At 40.6% G+C, this 26,088-nt stretch overlaps 1 protein-coding gene across 8 annotated transcripts in view; it reads right to left on the bottom strand.

Moving 5' to 3' along the window:
• Nucleotides 1-9,478: 9,478 nt before the first annotated feature.
• The window catches only part of CNOT4 (CCR4-NOT transcription complex subunit 4), a 121,466-nt gene continuing 104,856 nt past the window's right edge, over nt 9,479-26,088 (bottom strand). For 5 of the 8 annotated variants that reach the window (XM_090042815.1, XM_090042817.1, XM_090042814.1 and 2 more), the window contains 2 exons: nt 11,598-11,810; nt 9,479-10,847 (listed from right to left, as the gene is read on the bottom strand). In XM_090042815.1, coding sequence (XP_089898941.1) covers nt 10,546-10,847; nt 11,598-11,810 — 515 coding nt within the window. In that variant the 3' untranslated portion in view covers nt 9,479-10,545. The remainder of the gene's footprint in view (nt 10,848-11,597; nt 11,811-26,088) is intronic. The other 3 variants (XM_090042819.1, XM_090042821.1, XM_090042820.1) reach the window with 1 other exon arrangement.

Below are 26,088 nucleotides of genomic sequence, written 5' to 3' on the forward strand. Positions count from 1 at the left end.
TAACTTTCACTGAAGCATTGGATGCACTGTCAAGATGCTTAAGAAGGCTAGATTTTTGTATTATGAATCTGAAAGAGACATACATTTAATTCTAATGATTACAGGACTAATGAAACATCTTTTGATTTTTGCCTACTTTATTGCGCTTTTATACATAATATATGATATAGCAAATTAATGCACATTCCTGTAAACTCACTTGTTTTTGGTTTGATTTTAAATTGAATAATACAGCCCAAGGCCCCTTACCTATTAGTAAAGTTTCTAGTTTGTTTTTAATTGGATAAAAATGTGTGTTGTGGTATATTTAACAATACATCACACTGTCTGCACCCCACTTTTAAAAACACTAGATCCACCAATAACTACAACCCTCCATCAAATATGATAGCAAGAAATTCCAACAAACTTACTGCACTGTAGACTGGATTCAAAATCTAAACAGTCAAGTTAGAATGACATGAGCTAGGATCAGGGGTATGGGTTGTAACTATGAGCTATGATCAGCATTGAGATTCAGTGATGCTCTTCCCAATCAGTAAATCACAGCATTCCCCAACCTCCTGTTCTGTACTGGTGCTGCTAGGAGTGGTTTCTTTCTAATGAGCTGCTGTGCCTTCTCTCTCAAGCATCTACGGTCATTAAAAATCCCATGGCCCCTTTTACAAACTAGTAGATACTAGTGGCCTCTGGAATTTTACCCACGTGAAATTCTGCTCACATATATTCTTACTGCAGTTTCAGTTCAATACTATATTCATTAGCTCCTGCCTTAAGAGTGCAACGTGGCTCCATGCAACTGTTGCACACTATTGGATTGTATGTATATAAAATGGATAATATATGCAGACTCTGCAATTGTCAGGTTGACAGGGAAAGTCAGAGGTTTACTGCCTAAGTCTGCACTGTTTTTTAGCAGACAAAAAGAGAAAAATAAATGCAAACTGAACTACTGCAGGTAGGGAAAAAAGAATTATCCAAAGCCCAAAGAAGACAACACAGAGGCACAATAACAAACTGAGAAATCTTTCCTTTCTACTTAGCAGCTGCCAAAATATTCCTACAGCTAGGCAGGGTGGTATCCACACCTCCTTTAACCAAAATTGATAGAGAAATTCCTGTAGGTGACTGGAGCCATTGCTTTGCTCTTGTTAACTAATTAAGAGCCAAAAACAACTGCTAATAGTTAGTCAGCCACTTGTTCAAAGAGACACTGAAAGGAAATAAACTGAATGGACTGAATTTTATTAGTAGATGTTTAGAATTATGAATCCAGAAAGATGTAGCCAGTAGGGAAATACAGATCACCCAAGCAAGGGATAATTAAACATGTGGAACCTACAGCCAAAGGATAGCACAGAAGCCAAGAGTGCTCAGGAAGAATCAGAAATGGATCAAAGATTGGTGTATATGTGCAAATAACCAGTTATATTTAGTACTGTAGGTTTTTTAGGGGGCAATTTATTCCAGAATTGTCTAATTGGAATTTTTGATACCTTGAACATCCCTGTGAAATTTGAGTGCACTGTGAACCCATGCAAAATGAAAATGCTTATGCTACAACATTATTTCATAGTTTTCAACCAAACTCCTAAAGAGTCTTGACATGACTTCTCTACCAATATTCAAATGCCATGCAACTTTTCTGCTTTAGCAATTTTGCATAGACAGTGTTTTATCTTTTCCCATTTTTAGGCAACACCACAGCAGGAAATTCAGGGGCAGGTGGAAAGCCAGTTCCACTGGACAAGAGAGGAAGAAGCACAAGGGCATTTTTGGGAGACTAAAGCAGAACCGCAGGCTTCGTTACCGGATCTCTTCCCTGTACAGCTCTGCATACCCTGGGGCATTTCCAGGACGCAGTAACCAGGGATTCCAAAGGTACATTTTCCCTCTGGAGGTAACAGACAGCAAAGTAGGTAGGGAGTCATCAGCAGGCTTGAACGCTTCACAGGGGAAAAGTGTTTATTCCATACTCACTGGAACAGGGGCAGACAATTATTTCAGGTGTAGGGCTGCTTACCAAGTTTAGGCAAGCTGTTGAGGGCTGCATGGGTAGCCCCGCCTCTTGACAGGTCCCCCGCCCCCTGGTCACCATCTTGTGACTGGATGCACCACCCCCTGACCTTTGCCACCAGAAGTCTCTCCTCTTGCCCCCAGAAGAACACCTGTCAGCAAGTGGGTTTGACATCTCAGAATGAGAAAAATATCAAATTACATTCTAAAAAAAAAATCAAACATCTAAAACATTCATTAATTTGATTTTAAAAAATAGTTTTGTTCTGATTTACATGCATTTGTGTAGTGTACATAGAGGTGATTGTATACAATAGAATAAAAAATGAAGTCTTATTCTTATATACTGTGGGGGAGCCATAGGTTTCTGGAGGGCTGTGGGTGTAGGGTAAAGGAGCATGTGTGCGCGGATATGTGAAATGTGGGTGGGTAGGGGGTTTGTGGGGAGCTGTGTGGGCGGAGGGTGACTGGGGTGTGCGAGGGGGGTGTGGGGGTCTACATATGTGGCAGTGCAAGGGGGGGTGTGGGTGCATGTGTATGGTGAGGTGTGCATGTGGGACTCACTCTATGAACACAAACACAAAACACCCCCCCCACCCCCAGAGTACCAGGGCAGGCCCATGCGCCTGTGGTCCAGCATTGCAGTCAGGAGCTACATGGGACTGGAGCAGCGCTTGGGCAGGAAGGCAGGGAAATGGCTGCAGATGGGGCTGGACTGGGCTGCTGCATCCTGCTGCCAGCTCCCCCTGGGTCCTACTGCCTCTTGCTCCTGTCATCTCTGACAGGCAGCCAGGAGCAGATAAATATTAATTTTCTAAATTTTTTAGGGCCCCGTGGGTTGGATAGAATGGCCTGGCAGCCCACAGGCTGTATTTTGCCTGCCCCTGCACTATAATCATATTTCAAAACTGAAGTACCCAAAGTTTTCTTTTTGATTCTGTGATCACATTGCTACATTGGTTGTGGCCTAATACTGAGCTATTCTAATCCCAGGCCCTGCTAAAACATCCTCATGTTGTAAACACTACCAACAACTGTTAAGACTGGGCTTATTCTACATAGGGCAGTGATTCGCAGTCAGGATGCCGTAAGATCCTTAAGGGTGCTACACAATATTAGTACTTTTAGGCATGCAAACATCTATGATCCATAAAATAAGCCCAAAGATTTCAAATAGGAATTTCCACTGCATCAAAAACATTCTGACCAGTTGTGGGCTTGCCGAGTCCTTTGAAGCAGAAGAAATGCTCTGTATTCAAAAACCAATAGTGAAAGCTAAGAGCTGGCATTTTCTGAGGGTTGCCTTGAGCCTAATGAGTGATGCTTTGAGTCTAAAACAGGTGAGAGCCACTGGCATAAGAGTCACTTTTAGGTTGTTTTTTTTTTTTTGTTTTTACATGTGCTAACTTTTTAATCTAATGACAAAAACCTACTGGCAATTAAGCCAAGACTCATGTTCTTATCTTGCTGAAAGACTGAGGTGGATTTGCAGTGGGAAACTGCTAATTCATTTCCCCAGTTCCTCACTTAATGCCTACTCAGCAGTGTGGTAGGTAATGAAATGCAGGTGCTTTTTAGAAAGCTGCAAGCATGCTGCCACCATTATAGGAACCATAATTCCACTGTCCTTTGGTATACCTGATAGAGTAGCTTAAGGTGGGCTGGGATGAAGCAGGAGGACATCCTATTTGCAGCTTATCTTCTCACTCTCTTTTGTCTCGCTTTTGCCTTTAACAGGAACCAGAATAATTTACAGAAGCTGCCTGTGCAAAGCTTATGCTCTGAAATTCATATCTACCCCCAGGTGATTCTGCGTCCAAGTGCGACACCATCTGCCTCCATGTACGTTCATTTGCCCCAGAAGACAGGAGAGATACCGCTGGCAGTAATGCCTTGCCATGCCAGCTTCCCCAGGGACTTGCCCCCAGCCTATTACAGAAGATATGATGAACATAAGTTTTTAAACAAGTATAGAGGTGAGCTCATGGTGCAATAGAGGTGAGCTCATGGTGCAAAGCCATTACCCAAGCTCCTTGAAACTCTACAGGACTCAGCAAGGTGCAAGAGCTAGTTATTTTGCCTAGGTCTTCAAATGGGCTCTTACAAAGAGTGATGGTAAAAACCGATGTTTCGTATTGAAAGCCTATTTGAGCAGGCTGTTAAAAGTGCTTATTTCAAATGTCAGTTCCTAGGACTTTTTTTTGTTTCAGTGACAAAATACCACTCTAACATCTCCATTTCAAAAATACAATCTGAACACATGCGTATGTTAGTCTGGTTTTTTTTCTTATCATTTGTCTGATCATTATTTTATAACTAAGATTTTTTTATCCCTGAAAAAGAGTTAATATGCAAATCTCCAAGAGAAAAGGTCGTGGAAAGGGATTTTGGTGGTGTAACTGGAACTGATTCTAATTTAAATAGCCTGGTTCGGGATTAGTAGTGGAAAGGATTATTTCATTTAGTTCTCCATATAGTTTGTGGCACACCACAGAAGAACAATGAAGATACTGTGGTTCCAAGGGTATGACAGTTTAAGTCTCACTCCAGAATCACATCAAAGGCTTTCTCTATTGACCCTGCTGTAAATAACTTCAGGTTGAATTACCAGGTATCCAGATGTGATGGTAACTACATCACTTTGCTGTGGGCTATAGGCTACAGAAACTGTTTTTTCTTAACCATAACAGCCCTAAGAGCTGTTAGGCTGAGATGGACCTTTTGACTAGACATCTGACCACTTTCAAAAAATCAACTTTTAGGAGCTGCAGTGTAGAATAACAAATGCTTAAAAAGTACCTGGCAACAGAGCAATCAATAGCTGAAGGGGAGGAATGCACCTTTTTTATATGAAGGACGAAGCAAGCCTGAAAGGTTTGGGTTTTATTCCCTTTCTTTTTCTATTTCTAAAGGGTGGGGGGGGCAGGGTGCAAAGAAGGAAAGGAGGAATGGGGTGAAGGGACTTCTTTAGCTTTCCTTTCATGCCACAAAGCAGTGGAAAGAGCAGAAATCTAGTTTAAAAACCATCCTTTGCAAACTTTTTTTTTTTTTTTTTTAAGGGGGGGAAAAAAAAGGTTTGGAACAGTAATGACTGTTTATCAGCAACTGCAGTGAAAGTAAAATAAATAATCTTTTAAATGTTATTGAGACAGTGGCAGTAACTAAGAAAAGTGGGCTGGTCTGGCTGCTCTCTCAGAAGAAAATTCCCCTATCCTTAGGGAGATAGTTCAGTGCTGAACTATCTTGCTCCATCAGTACTAAAAGCCATTACATGGGAAAAGAATCAAAGCTTCAGCAAATTATTGAACCTCATGCATTTCTTGAAGCTTTTGAAACTGTCCAGGCTCTCTGGCAAAGAACATGGCATTGTTTTCAAGAAGCTGCTACTACTGAAATGATCCCTGGAAGGTATAATTTTAGTGGAATTTTGTTCCATCAAAAGGTATTATATGATATTCAGACACTGCACATACAATATTAAATAAAAGCATAATATTTATCTGAAAAGGATTTCACAGATGTGAAATCAACACAGCTTCTGCTAAAGAAGAGCAGCATTGTGTGTGCCTGGTTCAGCTAGATGAGAACTGGATGTGGACAAAAGGAAGAAAAAAAAGCCCTGGAAGGGGATGGGATTTTCACACAAATTCCTTAATTTGCTTTCTGATTTTGTTGGGTCAAACTTAGAAAATGTCAATAAAAAAATATTGTATGGTCTAATGCGTACACCTCCCTCCCTCACTAACGGCTTTTAAATGCAAATATGCTTTTGGGATATGCTCAGAGCATGATCAGTGCCTTGGCTTTACATACAGTCAGTTAGGGGGGGAAAAAAAAACAGAATTGCTGCCTTGAAAGTAATCCAGAAGCTGACATGTTTTCCACCAAAACTGGGGGACAAACAAATGACATTTTGTCCCAAAAAAATATTCCAAGTAAAAATTATTTAAAATTGTTGATTCAGACCCATCAGAACAAAGTGTTGTATTTGGCACTGAAATTAATTTTCATTTGTTTGCTTGTTATTCCTGAACAGGATGTAGCTAAGTAACCCCGGATTATTAAAAGTAGTAGCTTCCTAGAAACATGCCAGTCATGTTTCACACCCACTTTTCATCTGCCAAAAAAAATCCAGGTTGCAAGAGGGAAGAATAAACCTGGGTTTCTCTCATTTGCAGAAAAATCAAGTTTGCTACTGCTCTTCAATTATGACCTGCAGTAATTCCCATTACTTTAGGTTTTAGTTTACTTTTCCCTCCTTCCACATACATTTATTGCCAACACTCCTCAACTCTTGGCTGCAGCATTTAATACTATTCCAGTCCTAAGACTTCTCTCCGGACATGTAGCTAATCATGCTATGTGTATGGTGCTTTTATTCAGTGGATAAATACATATGAGTGGCTAGCACAAAACAAAGACTAAACTCACCTGTGACTTAGTGTCCCAAGGCAAGAAGCAAGCACAATAACTCCAGTCACCTTTCATTTTGTTTTCACGTTCACATTTCACATCTAGTTTCCAAAAAATCTGTCTCTTCACCAGAAAGGTAATAATTGGCATTAGTCCGTAGAGGAAATACATTAAAGAAAGCTCAACAGAAACGTGGCATCCTCTCAGCATTTTAGTCACTAGTTCTGTAGCATTTGATATGTTTAATGTCTCCGCTCCTAGAGCCATCCGATTAAATGAGAACCATGACTTTCACTGAGAAAGGACGGCCCACCGTTTCTACCCCATATGGTGGCAGAAAATTGAACACACACACATTAAGCTCTCAAACCCTAGGAGGCAAACAAGAATCCAATTAAAAACCCTCGTAACACAAGCCACTCATGTTTTTGAATATCTGAGGCTAGCAATACTATTATGGATTATAGAACTCAGCATTTATAGTGGCAGACACGAGTGCATTTGCCAAGATCTACCTAGGCCAGGGGTAGGCATCTTTTCACTAAGAGCAGGCCAAATGAACACAGCCCAGTTCCAAAGGAAACCAGGCGTTATTGGATAGCAGTAGCACATCCTCCTCATGTAAAACTTACTAATAATGGTGGGATATATGAACTTCTGCACTTGGTGGACCAGTTAAAATATCTTTGTAGGCTCAATCTGGCCTGTGGGTTATCAGTTGCCAACCCCTGACAGAGAATGGATTCTCTCAGTACTTCACCCAGCATGGGAGTCCTGAGGATTATTTTATTTCGCCATTTTTCTAGAAACCTGCAATACTGAGAAAGATCATTAACTATTTAACTCATTTGATATACGTCTAGAATTTTCTCGCTCAAAGAGACAGCATTGATAAAATCAGAAATCTTTGATTGAAGACAATTTCATTACCAAATAGACCCATACCAAAAATACTTGTACTGTTTCTATAGATGTAGCTGATCCAATTCCTCCCCCAAATTAAATTTGGTACAAGGAGGCATCCCACCACATTTGCTGTTGATCAAAGGTCATTCAGTGACTGGCCATGCATTTTCCTTTCCTGGAGGAAAACAATCTGCACATGTGCACATATACAGATTTTTAAAAAATCTACTAAAGTTATTACAAGCGGCAACCATTGGAAAAGAGGAAACAAAAACCTTACACAGATACATGGCCAGAGCATGAAAACCTGCACTGATAACAATGGTCTCATATAAAACTTTAGATGCAAGATACCTGAAAAGCAAAACCTGGATTTATCTCCTGTTGTGAAGAGAAGCTCCACACAACAGGCAAGATAAGTAAGACAGTAAGCATCATAAACCCATCTGATGTGTTGCCAGTCAATTTGCAGCACCATCATGCTCTGATGAAATCTAGATTTATATGAGAAAGGCAGTTACCCATAACCTAACACTGTCAGACTGGATATAATCACATCTCAGTGTTATAATACTCAAAGTTACCAGTTAGGCATTGTGCCTCTGGGGTCAAGTAAAAGGGAAAGAGCGTGGAAGAAAATAATACAATTGCTGGTATGAAATGTGTTTGTGTTTTTTTAAGGTTACACTTCAAAGCCTGCACGGAACCAGACATGAGAATAATGTATACAGCTGCTTTTCTGTTAAGTGCCCCAAACTGTCAATGGGACCCAATCCAAATATATAGTGGTGCAGCTCTATAAACTGCTGTTAAATAGCATCAACTGATTGCAGCTGCCTTAAGGGGATTATAAACCCCTATAAATAACTTCCATAGACTGCTACAAATTTTGCTAGTGATAGATATAGATATTTTCCATGAGGAAAACAACCCCAACCTCCTCTGCCATCTCTAGAGGAGGATTAAAGTCAACATGGTTTCTGTTTAGCTTTCTTCAGCTGTCTGTCTGCTTACCAAACAGATACTGGATCGCTATGTTACAGCAGGGGGCGCTCACACATTGGTTTTACTGCACAATACCAGCTTTAATTTTTTTTAAATCAGTTTTATCAAGAGGACATTCAACAATTGACACTTCTAAGGCAAGTTGTGTGCACGAGGTGGTAGTGGCAAGGACTGGCACAAAGTCTGAAAGCATTCTTCTGAGTAACTGGAGCACAGGACTTAATTTTAATTACAATATGTGTCTAGAACCAGTACATTCAGTTCCACTAGCAAGGCCTTAGTGAGTAAATAAAGGCTTCCTGGAAAAAAAGTCACTCTAGACAAACTGCACTAAGCAGCACGACAGGTATCAAAGAAGAGAGGGGGGACCAGGGAACTGCTCACAAGTTACTACTGCTCAAGAAGTTACCAGCTTTGCAGCTAGGCTATGAACAAGGTCATCCATTAGAATGTAAAGTGGGGATTTTTTTTAAAAAAACTAAAGAGCAAAATAGCCCTGTACTCTACTCCAAAGAGCTCACTGATTTTAAATATCAGGATTGGCTTTGCTCATAACTAGTTGAAGTCTCATATGCTGTGGGCTCTTGACACACCTGCACTGAAGGTGAGGCATCTTCAGTCTTTAGACAAAGATGTTTTGCTGAACGTTGGGAAACGGAAAGATTTTAAGTGGTAACTAGAACTCCCTGCCCCTTTGAGTGGCTGAGCCTTCAGTCCCATATATTAAGAGCCATTCTAGTACTATTGTTGTTCAGAGACCCAGAGCAGACTAGTCTCCATTAAAACAAACAAAAGGCTTTTCCAAATTCTTTATAACAAAAGGCAAAGAAATGAAGCCATGGCAGATCACCTCTTAAATATTTATACCATTATGTGGGGTGCCGTGATATCAGAACCCGTACTTTTTTCCCCATATACTTTCAGTTATCCTCTCCATGTTCTGAGACAAGAGGTTCAATGAGATGGAGTATTTTTGACCTCAATTAAACAGTATCATTAATGTGACAAATAGGTTTATGCTGAATGGGTGTGAACATACTAGGACAGATGGATTTTCCAGTTACACCAACACAAATCCCAGGCACTTTAAAAAAACAAAAAGCCAAACAGAACAAGAAAAATGAAAACAAAGTCACTGTCAAGTTTTCTGTTTTATTTAAGATTTTTAGTTTTAATTCTGAAGAAAGAGGTACATTTCCTTGTTTTTAGTTTTAGCGTCAGGTTATAACCATGTTTATTTATCTGTTTCTTTTTCCTGTCTTTTCAATACTGCACAAACGTCCAGAAACTACAGGGTTAAGTAAAAGCTGCAGGCAAAGGAGGTCAAAGGTTGTGCTCCTGATGGTGATCATGTGGCCCCAATGCAGTGCTATCCCAGAGTGCCCTAATCAGGTGAATTTAAAAAAAAAGAAAGAGAGACTGACAGAGGAGACAGAAAGACTGAAGTAAATATCACTCGTGTTTCAGCTGCTTATAATTATATTATGTATACACTAGGTATTAAATCTGTGAATACTTTTAAAACATTAAAGTTTACTTTAAATCTAAAGCCAAAATTTAAAAAGAAATCTTATTTTTCCCCTCTTTAAACCACTCTTTAGCAACATGCCAGTTACTTCTACAAGTTTTATCCTTCAACACACTTCATGTCAAACCTTTTACTGACTGACACAATAAAGTCCCCCTTTCCAACAAAAAAAATACATAGCAATTTCCCTGTGTAGTAACACACTGAATGCAAAATAAATGCTAGGCCTCTGCTTGCCCCACATGTTCAGTAATTTCATTTAAATTAAATAACTTGCTTTGTTTCTGCAATTGATTCTGCATTTTGCATTACATTTTTCCCTTACTGTAGATTGACATTTCCACTAGGCAGAAATACTCATGTGCAAAAAAGACATAAGACAGTAATATTCTCTTTAAGCATTGAGACTGCGTTTTGATTTCTCTCTCTCTTTTTTCTTAGAATGTTTAAGGAAACTTTAAATCAGTGTAATTTCAAACACTGGCTCAGCAGAAACGTAACAAAAAAAAAAGATACAGTCATGACCCTGTGATCGCATTGCATTTGGGGGCGAGGGGGAGGTTTGATCAGGAACTGGATTCTTCAGAAAGAAAGATATGAGGGGGAGCGGCAGGTAGGTGTGGGAAGGAGTCAGGGTGGGGCAATTCCTGCATTTCTAACGTTTTTTTCCACCTTTCCTAATGACGATCCAGTGCTGAGCTCTGTAGTAGATCTGTGGGGGCTTTACTGGGGGGTCTGAAGGCTGTCTGAAAGCCTGGAGGGGGGGAATGAAAACTGGTGGGGTTTGAAGGAGGAGAGTAGGGATTCCAACTGGCTCTGTGAAGAGGGATCTGTGTACTGAAGGGGTTACTGTGGTGTGTCTGTGATGGGGCTGCACTGGGGCCGTCCATCTCTGTGAGGGCCTGAAGAGATTTTAGCCAATGGGGTGGATTGTCATCTTGAAGAGTGTCTAAACTGTTTCCTGTGGAGGCTGGGATACCTATGAAAAGAAGAAAAAAATGGGAAACAGGCAAATCAGATCAAAAAGCAACAGGCTGAGTATAAAGGAAGTCATTTAACCTACGGCAGTGGTAAAAAAGTTTAGTTTACACAAAAAAGTATTTTATACAGTTTATACACACATATTTCACTTCTCCCACAAAACATTTAAACTCTTATTCAGCATTTCTCTCCTAAGAGCATTTTTCTTCATTAAGTACAGGTTCTCTTATACATTTGCTAAGCCACCTAATCACAAGGATTGAGTCCCTGCTTTTGTTCAACTTCAAACCCAACCCTGCCAGCACACTGCATGCTTGCTGTTCTCCCTTCTTGAATCATGCTTCCCACTCTCTAAACAGGGATGTGCAAACAGACAGCCTTATAAAAGAGAGCTTTATAAACAAGTGGAGTATGTCCCTTTTAAAATAAAATACATACATAAAAAACAGTTAATGCCTTCAGCACCTCAGGAGCAGCAGTGCACATACCAGACATACCATCTAGCAGAGGGGATACCTACATGGCCCTACGGAAATGCATTGAGCACCCTGACTGCTTGTAAAGGTCCTGGCATGCACTGGAAAGGGCTGTGATGGTTTATTATACCTATTTGTTCCACAGGAATTCCTGACCCCGTGGATGTTTTGTGGATGGAAGCTGGAAGAGACCACCGCATACTGTACTGTAGTTTGTGCCAAATACCCACTTGATGGTTGCCAGTGGAGCTGAAGGAGTGAGAAACGGTTACCTGTGATGATTGCGGGGTCCATCCAGCTGCCAGGGTTGTCCCAATTCAGGCTGTCGGTGGTGGCAGTGTTGGACGTTGGTACACTGTGGTTGGCGTTGGAGGGGGAAGAAGCATTGGGCAGTCCACCAAAGTTGATGTTAATGTTCGGTAGAAGTGCCCTTAGCCCGTCCTGCCATTCCTTCATATTTAAACTCTCTACAGAACTGCTGTTGTCTGGGAGATTTACCAACAAAAAAAATGAAAGATAAAAAAATAAAAAGCTGAAGTTAGAAACAGATGTCCTCCTTTGGTGGGGAAGGGGATCGTTTACTATTAAGCATTTTAATAGTTTCCCTATCCAAAAAAAGAGGGTAGCTGTTTATCAGGGGCTTGCATGTTTGTTTTACATTGTATGTGAGAGTGGGCTAAAAAGATTTCACTTCTCCACCATTTACATGTCACCATTTGCTCAATTTAGAGAACTGATTAGTTATAAACAGTGCAGTTCTCCTTCAGCACTAGTGGGAGAAGACTCACCGGATCCTTTATCAAGAGACCCCTGTACAAGTCCAAGCTACCAGGTTCATCTGTTTTAACAATGCTCAAAATCTATAGGCGACTGAATTGTCTTTGGAATATATTAAACTGAAAAGTGAGGTGAGGTTCTGCCACAGGAGCCCAACTTTCATAATTAAAAAAAATTGCAAAAGGGTTTCACTGGGGTACAGCTCACTCATTCACAGTACTACAGATGCTTTTTCAGAAGAAAAAGGCCATAATATACTAACAAAGGTAGAAAGAATATATTTTCCTCCTGCAGCCAGAAGCTAAGAGGAAATTCCTAAAAGACCTTTCAGAATAACTCCCAGCAGAGCAATCAACTCTTACTGAAGCAAGACATCAAACTGTTAAGGCTAAACTATTTAGCTCTGACAGTGTCAGCACATACATTTCCAAAGAAAGACAAACAGAATAACACTTGCTATAGAGGATTACATTTAAATGATTCCTGGAACACTTCTACAGAAACAGCAAGGGTTAAGATCATGCCAACCACAACAGACTTTAGTTTATACCATAAATCTGTTCCGGGTATCCCAAAGCACTTCACAAACAGCCAAATACTGGCAGCTCAGTGATTGTCAGCATTCAAAAAACCAACATTTACCAGTAAGTTTGTTAGCTAAGAACCTGTTTCCTATTTAACAAGGAATAATGGCCAAAAACAGGCACGCGTATGTGTATGTGAACAGGAAACAATGGCCACAAATGTGTATGCTTGGGTGCATGTGTAGAAGAAAGATTCCATGACCCTCTTGATATATATATTAACATACTTTTAATATAAATTCTGTGACCCTCTATTTTATAGATATACCTATTTATAATCTATATCTACAGACAAACACATACACACTTTTTATGTGTATATACCATATTCATTTGAATACAAGATGCACCCCCCCTTTGTCTTATATTTGCATATAAAGAAACCGCATTAAATATTCTGTCAATCATTAAACTGCTGCAAAAAGCAGCATGTGCTCAGTTATGGAAATTATGAAACTGATTAAATGCAGACAGCACTCAGCATAACTATAAAGTACATAGTCCATACAGGGCAAAGATACTGATGGGAACCTACTACAAGAACAGGTTAGTATAGCCCATCTGAATAAGGTATATGGTAGTGCCATTGTGCCCAGTCCCCACTCAGCGTCAACTCTTTTGAAGTCATGGCGAGCCATTACACTGACTACATTTTGGCTCTCTCTTCACTTCCACAGCTAAGCTGTGCTTTTCTTATTTCCAATGATGCTCATTTCTTCACCAGCCTTAAATGTATGGCAAACATCACTAAACAGGGTCCCAAACACAATCCCTGTCACCCCCCATCTCAGCCTGTCAAATATGATTAGTGTTACTTTGACCTCCGTGAGGTGAAGCCAAACCAGGTTGGCCTATGCCTCATCTAAATAAAGAGTTTTTGGAGGATCTCAGGATTCATGACAAGGTTCCAGTGATGTGGGGGGCTAATTAACACATGGATCCTTTGTGGGGGGCAGGGGGAAGAAGAGGTATCTGGAATACACACACATATTGGGCATTGCTGAGCTACAGGGTCACCATGGCTTGAAATGCTGTCAACTATGCTGGGGCCCAGCCCAACAAAGTATATGGTAAATCATAAGCTTTTTTGGCTTTGGACCAATATTGTGCATGTTCTGTACTATATACAACTCAGCCTCTTGTGGGCTAAGGTCAAGGTCTGTTGGCCAGACTGAGATGAATTTGAATGGCATTGTGTAGTAGAGGGTGCACCCCTGTCCAATGCACTGTGGACAGAACCCCTTACCAGTCATGTAATTAGCTTCCCAGTGAACAGCTTCCAGTGGGAGAACTGCAGCTACATGTATACTTTATGGAAACTGGGGACTCCTCCCTAACTTGCTCCTGTGGCCATTGGCTAAGGTCAAGTGAGACTTGGGGGCATCTGAACCCCAAGCCTCTGAGCTTGGGCCTGCATGTAGGATGCCCAATGACAGATTTGGGTGCATGTGAAGTCCCAGGCTAAAAAGTCTGGGGTGGAGGATACTTGCCAGCTGTATTGCCACATATGTGTTTGAATGATTGAGTTTTGCTCAGTCAAAAGGATTCAGAACTGATTTGGCTAATTTGACCTGGAATATGAAAAATTTTCAAAAAAAATACAAGTAGATACAAAAGTGCTGCCTAAAAGTCCGTTTATGGAGTAGCTGCTTTAAAACCTGCAGCAGACTGAAATAAACATGCCTGTAGTAATTTGCATATAGACAGATTACTATAGCTATCCATAGATTTAGTTAATCCAGAATCGATGCATTTTAAATTTTTTCAAAGTGTTTTCAGGTTTGCTGCTTGCTTCCCTGCGCTCAAGGAGAGCAGGGTCTGACAGTTAAGTTGGGGGGGGGGGAAGGGGAGGCAGAGGGCAAGGGGGCTACCTGACCCCCCAGATTTATTTTCCCTTCTACAGCAGTAGGAAGGGGACAGATTTAAGGCAAACCTCCAATACTTAGATTCCACACCTGGGAAATGATAACAAATGTATAAGTTTTCCATAAGTAGGCTCTAATTACTGGGGGGAAGGGGGTCATCTTATATTCAGAGTTGTGTTATATTCAAGTAAATATGCTGTGTGCATATATTTATACATACATCCAGTTTATGCATGCATGTGCACCTGCAATTTAAAGGAGGGTCACAGAATCTCTCCTATCTTTTGGATAGCCAGAGCCAGCCTAAAAAAAGATGGCTTCATGCCACCTGTGGAAAGCAGCACTGAAAACTCAAGTGAAATACTTGCAGGGCACTACCATACCATCAGTCCTGGATGAAATAAAGCACTAGTGAGAAGCTTCAACTACAATCAATTGCACAATGTAGTAGTACCTAACGTGCAGTTCCTCAGCAAGCTGAAGAACAGAAAGGGCATGTTCACCTCCAACCATTCTTTAGTGTCTGGATCACTGTGAAATGTTTACATTTGTTACTCTGCCCTGTTACAACAGCACCTTTTTTCTCCACGGCTAAAGTTCTCAAAACCAAGTTGCACATACACTTCCACATACTTCTGTATAGCTTCTCTTTGCTTAACACTGCAGTTATGTTCTTAAAAAATGCAACCTTTAAGCAAAATGAAGTTAAGCAAATCCAATTATGTCACAGTAGTTACCTACTAGCAGGCGGCAACCAGACAACGTTATAACTGAACATTGTGCAACTTTAAACAAGTATGTCCTCTAATAGATCAGCAATGTAATAATCAAACAACATTAACCTGGATGACATTAAGTGAGTAGTACCTGTATGTATGCTCCACACTTCCACATACACTTTTGTATGGATGAGTGACAAAAGACTGCATATCGCTATTTGCAAATCTGTGAGCCAAACCTGAAGCCATACCAGCAATGGTAACACAAATTACTGGATTAAACCACTATATCAAATGCAACAGAACAACAGGGTTTTTCTGACCTTATGAGAGTCAAAAATAGGGTCACAGCCCTTCCAAGTAATCACTATATGCACCTACATCGCAACCATGTATGGTACCATTATACTAAAATATTGTACGGCGCACCTGGATAAAGATAAAGGCATCAAACCAAAGACCACAATATCTGACCTAACAGTATCCAGGGTAGGAGGGGCTAGAATCAAATGATGGCCAGGAATGGTAAAAATTACTATTTAAATTAAAATCCTGATGTGGCTGAAAGCCTCAAATTTTCAAGATGCGTGCCCCAAAGTCAGCAAGCTGTGCACAATATCTCAACTCAAATAATTTGCCATTAAAAGGCTTCTTAGAATAACAAATAGTGAAGAAAATAGGAAAAAAAAAAATGAGTGGAGAAGGAAAAAAAAAATACTATTATTTAACCACTTCTCTTTCTTATTTGTTGAATTTTAAGCCTCGCAATTATCTGATGTTACCACGGCATACTGAGGCAAGAGTTACTCCTTCTTCAGAAGTTAGCACGTAATGCACTCCCAGGAATAGGGAAGCAATACCAGCTCTCAAGCCTTACCTAGTGAGCAATGGCAAGAAACAGATGGGTCAATGAATTAACTGCAGAAGTTAATCTCAAAGCCTGTTTAAGATTTGAACCACTTTGTTCTTAAGTGCTACAGCAAAATGGACAAGATCATTTCTCTGAAAGGAACAGCAGCTTTTTTATGACAATAAACTTAAGTGCAACTTGGTTTCAGCTCTCACCCACAGGAATGTGAAACAGCCATTGAACACTGCAACCTCAATCTTACTATGTTTAGCAGCGAAGCAACTAGGTATGCCAGAAGAAGGGAACCGGCAAGTTTTCACCAATCTGTCCCTTAGCATAAAACTAAGGCATACAACTTGCTCTTACTGTTATGTGCTTTCATCACTGTCACTAAATCAAATCTAGCCATGCTCTCTCAAATCAGATTCTATTCCCTGAAATGCTAACCCACAATTAAGGGTTTTGAAAGAACTGATATATGTTTAAAACTTTCTGCTCAGCCAACAGATGGGAAAACCAAGTTATAAGTTCTCTCAAAATCACCTGCAGTCAAAGTTAAACGCCATTTGAGGAGGCCCTGGCCACATGTCTAACAGCACTGCAAACGCAGGTCCACTAAGAACTAACAGTTTCATGGTTCTTAACAGTTGCTATGCATGGCAGCCAGCTTCCACAGGGCAATAGCTACTCGTTTTTCTGTAGTGACTGGAGCTCTCATTCAGATGGTCTGGTTCTGGCAAGAGAGGTACTGAATTCCTTCCCCAACCTCCGCTTAGTTCTGCAGTTAATTACACATCCAGTATCTCTTAACAGCTTTCGTATCAATCTGTAATCATGCTTGCTCTTTAGGAATCAAAACCAAATTTTGAGAACTTAATTTTCTGTAGGTCTGGGAACTTTGACTATGGTGAGCAAACAGAACCTCTTGCACGGGGATTACACTAACCTGTTTTTATTTGGACTTACTTTTATTCCGGCAACCTTTCCTGCCCAGAGCAAGCGGGCTGGACCCATTGCCTTCCAGCCCTAAGTTTCTGTGAATCTTGTGGTCAGGTCAGCTAGCTGTACAAAGATTTGGTTCACCAACTGGGCAAATGATATGGCGAGAGATTCTGTATGGTACTGACTTCTCACCACCACCTTCATGAGCCTACTGTGTCAGCACAAACAAATTCAGGGCAGCTGGATCTCTTCAGTCAGCACCATATAATTGTGAAAGACAAGATGCTCTCCAGTGACTAAGTAAGGGCTGAGCACACTGTCTCTACAAAAACATGTCAACATGGGATATGCAGGATGATCTTATGCCCAGATGCTATTAATTCCCTACTTTAATCATCATGGCAGCAACTAGAGGCACTATGGTATATCAATTGCTGTGTGACAAACACCGTCACTTAGAAGAGAAACTGACATCAGTTTGGACAGTGTACCAGCAGTTAAAAAAAGGAAACAAAATGTCAGGATGCATAAGGAACAGGGTAAAACGATAGCAAAGATATCTTAATAACATACCACAATCAGTGGTGCAGCCTGAAAAATACTGTGTAGAGTTCTGGTCACTTGCCCTATTGCAAATTCAAAAAAGGCATACTGGAGACTAAACAGAAGTCTACAGGGATACCACACAGGTGATGTATACGATTTCCCATACAAGGAGATACGGAAAAATTAGGACTGCTAGGACAGAAAGCAACTAGGTATATGCTAGAGGATGTAGTATAAGAAAGGAAAAAACTGGACCAATTCTTTTTTAGTCTCTTCAATATAAGAGTACAACTGAAATAGATTTTTTTAAAATAAGTTTCTCAACTCAGCATTATTAAACTGTGGCAATAAACTCCACAAGGTATCACTGAAGTCAAAACCTTAAAGGCTGCAAAGATCAGACACTGCTCTGGATAAAGCACGGTTGCAAGAAATCTTTTTTGCTTTGTGTTGGTGTATTTGTTGCTTTTTTTCTTTTTTAAGGATACAAAATAATCTTATGCCCAGCATAGAATCCAATCTCCACTGACAAGTTTAGGAAGGCAGCAAGCAAGGTGGGCCTTCACAGCTAACCTGGTTTGAGGGATTAGAGCACAGAGGCAGGCTACAGACATCACACTGCCCTGTAAACACCATTTCACCAGTGTACAAGTTCCGCTATTAAGGATTAGGCAATGCAGGTGCCTGCAACAGGCTCCTAGTTCAGGTGAATGAGGTACAGAAGTCAACAGAAAAGCTAAGTGAAATGGGAGAGGACCTGTTATTCCATTCCTCCAAATGGAAAAGCAAGTAACATGGCTTTGGTATGGCCAGGTACAGAGTGGATGGGTTCTATACTTGCAATAAAGTGTTCCTTAGACTTGAGATTGAGACCAGGTAACAGGTGAAACATCTATTGCTTTTCACCTTTCCAAGAACAACCAGGGAAACCTGTTACAAGTTAAGCAATTAAATTGCAGCTACTTAGCTACTTCCAGATATCCGTGCCTTCTCCTGATCCCTGAACTTCAGAAGCTCCTCTACAAGCAGATTAAGTCATAGTTCTCCGATCATGGGTTTCCTCACATTTTCCTCATCAGCTTTAATTGGAAGACACCTGGCTAAACTGATAAAGTACCACAAAACGCTTCTTCATTGCTCTTACTTTCAGTTCCAATAGTTAAACCAGAGGGCATGTGCTGAAGCCTGGCAAAGCTATAAAGCAAAGAACAGGATCCAATTAAGGGTAAGTAGGGGAGGGTCCATCTAAAACTAGGGTCTGGCAAACTTTTTCAAGCTTGAAGCCAGAACAACCTGGCTCCAGTCTGGCACAGGCTGGGTGGCCTCCAACAGCAAACTAGTGTGTATGTGGTGGGGAATGGCTTTCCCTACACCCTACCAGAGCCACACTACACCCATGCCACAGAGAGCTATGCCCACACTGCCACTGCTTCTTCCAGTCCCAGCTATGGTGTGAGTACAATTTCCAGCTGGGGGGGGGGGGGGGCGGGCATATACTGGGACCAGGGGAGGAGGAGCAGCAGTAGTACGGAAGCAGCTTCCAAGCTCTCTGGCCCCAGCACAGCTCCTTTCTGGCTGAAAGCTGTGCCCGTGCCACTGCAGCATCTCCCGCTCCTTGGCACAATATAAGCACAGGCTCCACCCGAAAGGGAGCAGCACCAGGGCCAGGGAGCTGGAAATAGCTTCCATGCTGCTGCTGCTGCTTTTCCCTGCCCCAACCCCATCATTACCCTGCCCTGTCCCCGCACATCTTCCCTCTGGCTGGAAGCTGGGCTCACACCACAACCAGGCAGCAAGAGGAGAGAGGACGGTGGGGGTGGAGAAAAGGGGCAATAGCACGGGCATAGTTTCCAGCTCCCTGGCCACACTGCAGCTCTACCCATGCTGCAGCCTTGGGGAAAGGGAGCAGGCAGCACAGAAAGAAGTGGTAGAGCGCAGCACAGCTTCCAGCCAATTGGCCCTAGCTCAGCTCCTCACTGCTCAGCCCCAGCACTAGCATGGGCACAAGCAAAACCTTGTGATTCGGTAGGCCTGACCCAATGGCTGCACAGGTCATATGTTGTCAACCCTTGATCAACCCCTGCCAACAAGGGTCTCATTACCCACACCACTTCTAATAAGTAGCTATTTGAAATCTTATGAGATGTGGTTATGCAAAAAGATATCACTGATCCCACTGGTACTATTTTTCTCCTTCAGTTTATGAAGCCAAATTTTAATCAAAAATTCCTCACAAGACTGGAATAATATTAAAGAAGAGCAAGCTAACAAACAATTTTAAACTGTGATAAAGCAAAGAGAAAGCATTTTCCTACTATATTCTACTCCATTGGAGTAGAGGAAGAGAAGTCTTAGTTGGAATATTTTTAGGAGGCTTTTCTGAATATCTTTGTTTCAGTTCGTGAACATTAAAACTAGTAAGGTGAAGGCAAAGTTGACAAAAACCTCCTCATCCCCATATCAGGGTTCTTCTCCTAGCCTCTTTCAGCAGTTTATGCAGAACTCCCACAAGAGCTCAAATGCCCAAATCTGCTGATTACATTATAATCTCCTGAAAGTTTTATATTCCAGTTTGAAGATAAGCTTATAAAACAGGTTTGATAGACCTTTATTCTCAGGGCAATGAAACAGAATAATCTGACAAAGACCTCTCTCCCACTTTAAAAAATAACCTTAGTAAAAGCAGATATCTAAGTCCTAAAAGTTTGTTTTCTCACTAGATTCATAATCCCCATTGATTAATTAAAGTAACCTCTCACAGAGGTTAGGAAACTTCACAGTATACACTCAAGTTGAACTTGTTCTGCTTTTTACATTTTTTTTTGTTATTTATTTATTTTTTAAGTGTAGAGATTTGAATAGTTTTATCTAACGAACCTCAAACCTGCCCTGGCTACAACAAACAAGTTAGGAAAATATAGGGACTAAGATAAAGTTTAGACTTTCACAAGGATTTAAGCATATTAATCAATTTTACATGAACTAAAACTGGGTTAAGTAGCAGATGTGAGCTAATCAAATAGTAAACTTCTGGCCATTAACGACACATGAGCCTGGGTCTGTGTAGAAAACTGGGCCTCAAGTTTCTAACGATAAGGTTTCTCCATCTCAAAAACTGCTGTCATGCTGACACCTTTGTGGACAGTTATGACAGATAATGGAAATCAAAGTGTCCACATACTTGGTGATTAACCCTCCCAAATCAGGGAGAATACCGTCTTCAAATGCATCTTTTCAAATGATTGAATTTCAATTTATTTAGACAGTGGACAAGATTGCTGGAAGGAAAATCCTCCAAGCCTAGACCACAGGGACTCCAAGGGACCTTAACCTCTTCAGCCTCTCCAAGAGGAGGCCGAGAGGGGACCTTGTTGCGGCATACAAATTCATAAGGGGAGAGCAACACGAAGTAGGCAACAATCTGTTTACCAGGGCACCCCCTGGAACAACAAGGAACAATGGTCATAAGCTACTGGAGAGGTGGTTTAGACTGGACATTAGAAAAAAAATTCATGGTCAGGGTTGCCAGGATCTGCAATGGGCTTCCAAGTGTGATGGTGCTCGCCCCATCCTTGGGGGTCTTCAAGGAGACTGGACAGGCACCTGGCTGGGCTCACATGACCCCAGGTTTGGTGACCCTTTTCTTGCCTTCTAGGGCAGGGGGTCAGACTAGATGGCCCACTGAGGTCTCTGCCGACATTAGAATCTAAGAACCTATGCATATCAAAACTGTCAACACATGGACCCAACTTAATTTTTGCCATAGCAAACTCAAATGTTTACTATTAGATTTACTTATGTCAAAAGATTAAAATTTGAAAATATTCAAGATGGATGCAATTCTTTGCCTCTCTAAACTTAAGTTCTGTATCTTCAGATACTGCAAGTAACAGAATTGGATGTTTATCTGTATCCACAAATAGCATGGTCTTGTGGCATTTCTATTCTGAAGTTCTTACATAATGAATAATCTGAGATTATACTTCTCTCTAAATTAATCTGTTTTCTAATTTTTAGAACTGTAATACTTAATATAATTGACTGATTATAGAGAAATAAATGGTACTTTTATTATTTTTATATGAGTAGGTCCGACCCTTATAGCTTCCTACACTCCAATTCCACATGGATGTAACCTTTCCAACTGAAGAATTCTAAAATAAATATATGAAACTAGATTACTATCTATTTTAGACCAAATTTCCTATCCCAAACAAATAAGTGCCTCACTTGCATGACAACACACATGCTTTAATAATCAAATCATGTGGACAGAGGAATAAACTTTGTGCCAAATGTCTAAATATATTCTAATCCTGCTAAGAGCAAAGCCTTGCATATTTAGATTAAGAAAATTTAAACACAGTGGTCATATGTAACCAAGAGTCTCACATAGCAGCCCTACAGAGCAAAACTTCAAATATTCCAACACAAGTGAAATCCAGTAAAACAGATGGAGGAAAGAAAATCTATTTACTACCATACAAAAGAACTGAGTAAGCAGGGTAACAGCAAAGTAAGTGAAGATAAGAAAGAAAGATCTATTAAACAGCTGAATAAGTCAACACTAAAATGGCCCGATTGTCTGAAGGCCTATCAGGCGCCAGAAGTTTGCAATATCAGCCTATTTTGAAAGGATGACTAATTGCCACAAAAAATTCAAAATACTCCAAGACAAAAGTAGGAACAGATTGGGGGCATATGAAGAACATCAAGTTAAAAAACATGAATGGTCCAGGAAAATATAAGTTGGAAAGAGGTAACTGAAACAAGACAAATACCAAAAGGTCATACCAAGCAGGCCAGAGTTCCTCAATTTGGTCACAACATCAAACAAGCACCTTGGAGAAATTGATCCTTCTTTGAAGTGCTGCCTTGTTCAGCCCCAGATAATCCTTTTTACTGGGTGCTGTTATTTGATGTAGATCACTGGCATTTTCTGCAAAGCATTACAGAAACTAGTCCAATATCTTAATAAACAATCTATAGTCATGGGGTAATACAAGACTATAGGGAAGAGCTAGGAACTCATCTAAGACATGGCCTCTTAATCTATGTGGAAAGAATAAACTTAACTTTGAGAAAATTAGGCTTAGTTTTAATATGGACAAGGACTTTTCAATTCAGGGAATTAAAAATATGGAGGAAGGCATTGCTCAGGTTTTAACGAGCGTGAATAAAAATCAACATACTTAAAAAAAAAATCAGATTAAAAAAATTTAATCAGATTTTTTAAAATTTAATTGTATATTTTGATTTAAGATGCTTTTTAAAAAACTATATATAGTTTTAGTTTATGTTAGAGCTCAAAGATATCATCATGGAATAGGGATTATAACTTCTAATTATAAGGTATTTGAGACAATATATTCATTTAACCTTTTTAGAAAAGTTGTATAAATAGTCATGGACTATATTAAGGCCCCAAGTCTTATGGGGTTCCCAGAGGCTCCTTTATAGTTTAGTAAGTATTTAAAGAAAACCACTCTACCCAATGGGATTCAGTGCTCAGTCTAGAAGATCCCATTAAGCATCTCTGCAATGCTTAGTTTCAGTTCTCAAACTCTGGTTTTGTGCCTCCAGTGATAACATCCTTGTTAACAGCAGTATATGGAGACTAGAGATAACAAACTTCATTACCTACCCATCTGCCCTATTGTCTCTCTGCATGCATGTGTACATAGACTCACACTCTTACCTCTCTCTAAAATTGCAAAGTTTCAAGAAGTTAAATGAATAACTGGCCAAGGTCACAGACGACCCCAAGTTACGGGGGAGCATGGTCACAATTCAAGATAGGCTGCAGATACAGGTGGACCCAGACAGGCTGGCAAGTTGGGCGGATCAAAACCAGATGAAGTTCAATGTCGAGAAGTGTAACATGCTCCATCTGGGGATGAACAATCCCCAACATACTTACAGGCTCGGTGGCGCCAAACTGACTAGCACCACAACTGAAAGGAACCTAGGGGTAAATAATAAACCAGTGTTTCCCATCCAGTGTGCTGTGGCACAAAACTGTGCCATCAGAAATGATTGGGTGTGCCATGGAATTTTGCCAGGGCAATAAGCTGCAATACATATGAGGATGGGAAATGCCGTAACAGGTGTGCCGCAGAAAATTATCAATGTAAGTGCTCCCTAGGCTGGAAAAGGTTGGGAAACACTCTAATAGACCATAGCATGAACATGAGCCATCAGTGCAATGCTGTAGCCAGCAGGGCAAACAATACTTTGGCATGCATCATCTGATGCATCTCAAGCAAAACCAAGGAAGTGATTCTTCTGCTTTACTCAGCATTGGCAAGACGGCAGTTGGAGTACTGTATCCAGTTCTGGGTGCCACACTTCAACAAGGATGTGGAAAAGCTTGAGAGAGTCCAGAGAAGAGCCATCTGTATGATCAGAGACTTGCATGGCAAGCCATATGAGGAAAGGCTGAGGGACTTGGGTCTCTTCAGCCTAAAGAAAACAGAAGACTGAGAGCAGACTTGGTACCAGTTTACCATGATATCAGAGGAATACACCAAGGGTTCGGCAAACAACTGTTCACCAGGGCACCCTTGGGGAAAACCAAGAGTAATGGCCACAAAGTCCTGGAAGACTGTTTCAGGCTTAACACTTAGGAAAAACTTCTTCACAGTCGGGGTGTCCAGACTGGAATAAACTCCCTCCAGAGGTGGTGCAATCACCTACCCTGGAAATCTTCTAGAAAAGACTGGACAGTCACCTCGCCAGGATCACCTGACCCCCACTTATCTTTCCTGCCTGGTGCAGGGGGACTGGACCCAATGATCTTGCGAAGTCCCTTCCAGCCCCTAACAGTCTATGAATCTACAAATAGAGGACTGTTGTGGGTAGAACAGATCTGGGAAAAGGAGGAGGCATCTAGAGATAAATGCAGGAAGGAGGGGCAGTAGAAACAAAAGAGAAACATTTTGAGCAGAATATTTCAGTAGTCTTGAGGGATAAGTTTCTGATATAGCCTCTCAACTGATTTGAGATCTAGTGAGAGAATGGTATAGTAGAAGCAAGCTTGCTGCCATGACAGGGCTTCCCAGGCCATAAAATAGACCATTTGGGAATATTTTAATGAAGTTGATATCAAACAACAAGAATACACTTTTTGTAGAAAACAGTGATTAAATCAAGGCTTTCTGATCAGTGATTTAAAATCGTGATTTAAATCATGATTCAAAATAGATTTGATTTAAATCAAATCCACCCTGGTTTTAAAACTGGATTAGGTGAAAATGAGGCTTCACTACATCCAAAATTTCTGTGATTTCATACTGATGATCTGTGTCAAGCCCACATTTAATTCAAGTGAGGGCTTCAGTGACAAACTTTCCATGAACCTGAGAACTGAACTTAGGTAAGATAGGTAGATGCAGTCTGTACTTCAATAGAGAATAAAGATGGCCAGTGGCTGCCATATCGTCTCTGTTATTACTACATGTGCATGTGAAAGATGCATCTGGTTGTAGATCACGCTTTAGAGCCACATGGACTACACCACCTGACCGGAATTTGGTGATCCACATGGTAAACAGAAGTAGAACAATTTTCCAGAATTCCTTCTATAATGAGTCCAAGTACTGTAGGCTTCAAGGTTAAGTAGAGGAAGCCAGACACTAATCTTGGCCCTTAGACTGCTGAACCAATGACGTATTCACCTGCTATTTTAAACAGCTTAGATGAGCTACAATAGCATGTTCACATCTGTCCCACATCTAAGAATTCAGAAAGATTGTGAAGTGCATCAGACCCACTATTCAAAATGCACTGCTTCCTGGAAGACAGCAATACAGCAATTCAGTACTTTTACTTGGTGCCTCATTTTGTACACCAGAATTCAGGTTGTTTAAAATAAGACTTGTGGCTATCAACATATATTCTGTTTGTCCTGTGTTTTTCCAGCATTTGATGAAGTGAACTCAAGTTCACGGAAGCTGAAGGCATCATAGTAGAAGGCATTTTATATGCACCTTATCAACCAACTAAATTTATATGTAGAGCACTATATATAAATTTAGTTAGCTGATAAGGTACATATAAGATGCCTTCTACTATGAAGTTATCCCATGGCAGAAGACTCTTTGGTGTTGGGATTTAAAAAAAAAGTAAAATCAAGTTCTCAGTGACTGACTAAGACCAAGTCAAAGATTTTCAGGGGATGTTCTTCCTACAAAACCCATGAGGAATGAGATATTCAAAAGGAAAAAAAAAAGTTATACATTTAAGAGAAGAACACTGGAATTAATTCCAACATTCAGATATGAGGAAAGTTTTCCACCTGTATTTTTACTTTCTGGAGAGAGGAGACAGGAAAACAGTAAGAATACTAAAACCTGTACTTGAGATGTACCTCAAGCACATCTTAGAAATGAGAGGTAACTATCTTCCTATTTCTTCTGAATAACCAAATTAACTACTCAGGGTACACTTGCTGTTGAAGTCACTTTAAAAGTACAAACTCC

Source organism: Crocodylus siamensis, chromosome 4, assembly GCF_052110815.1.
Source record: "Crocodylus siamensis isolate JL-2025a chromosome 4, ASM5211081v1, whole genome shotgun sequence".
Classification (NCBI taxonomy): domain Eukaryota; kingdom Metazoa; phylum Chordata; order Crocodylia; family Crocodylidae; genus Crocodylus; species Crocodylus siamensis.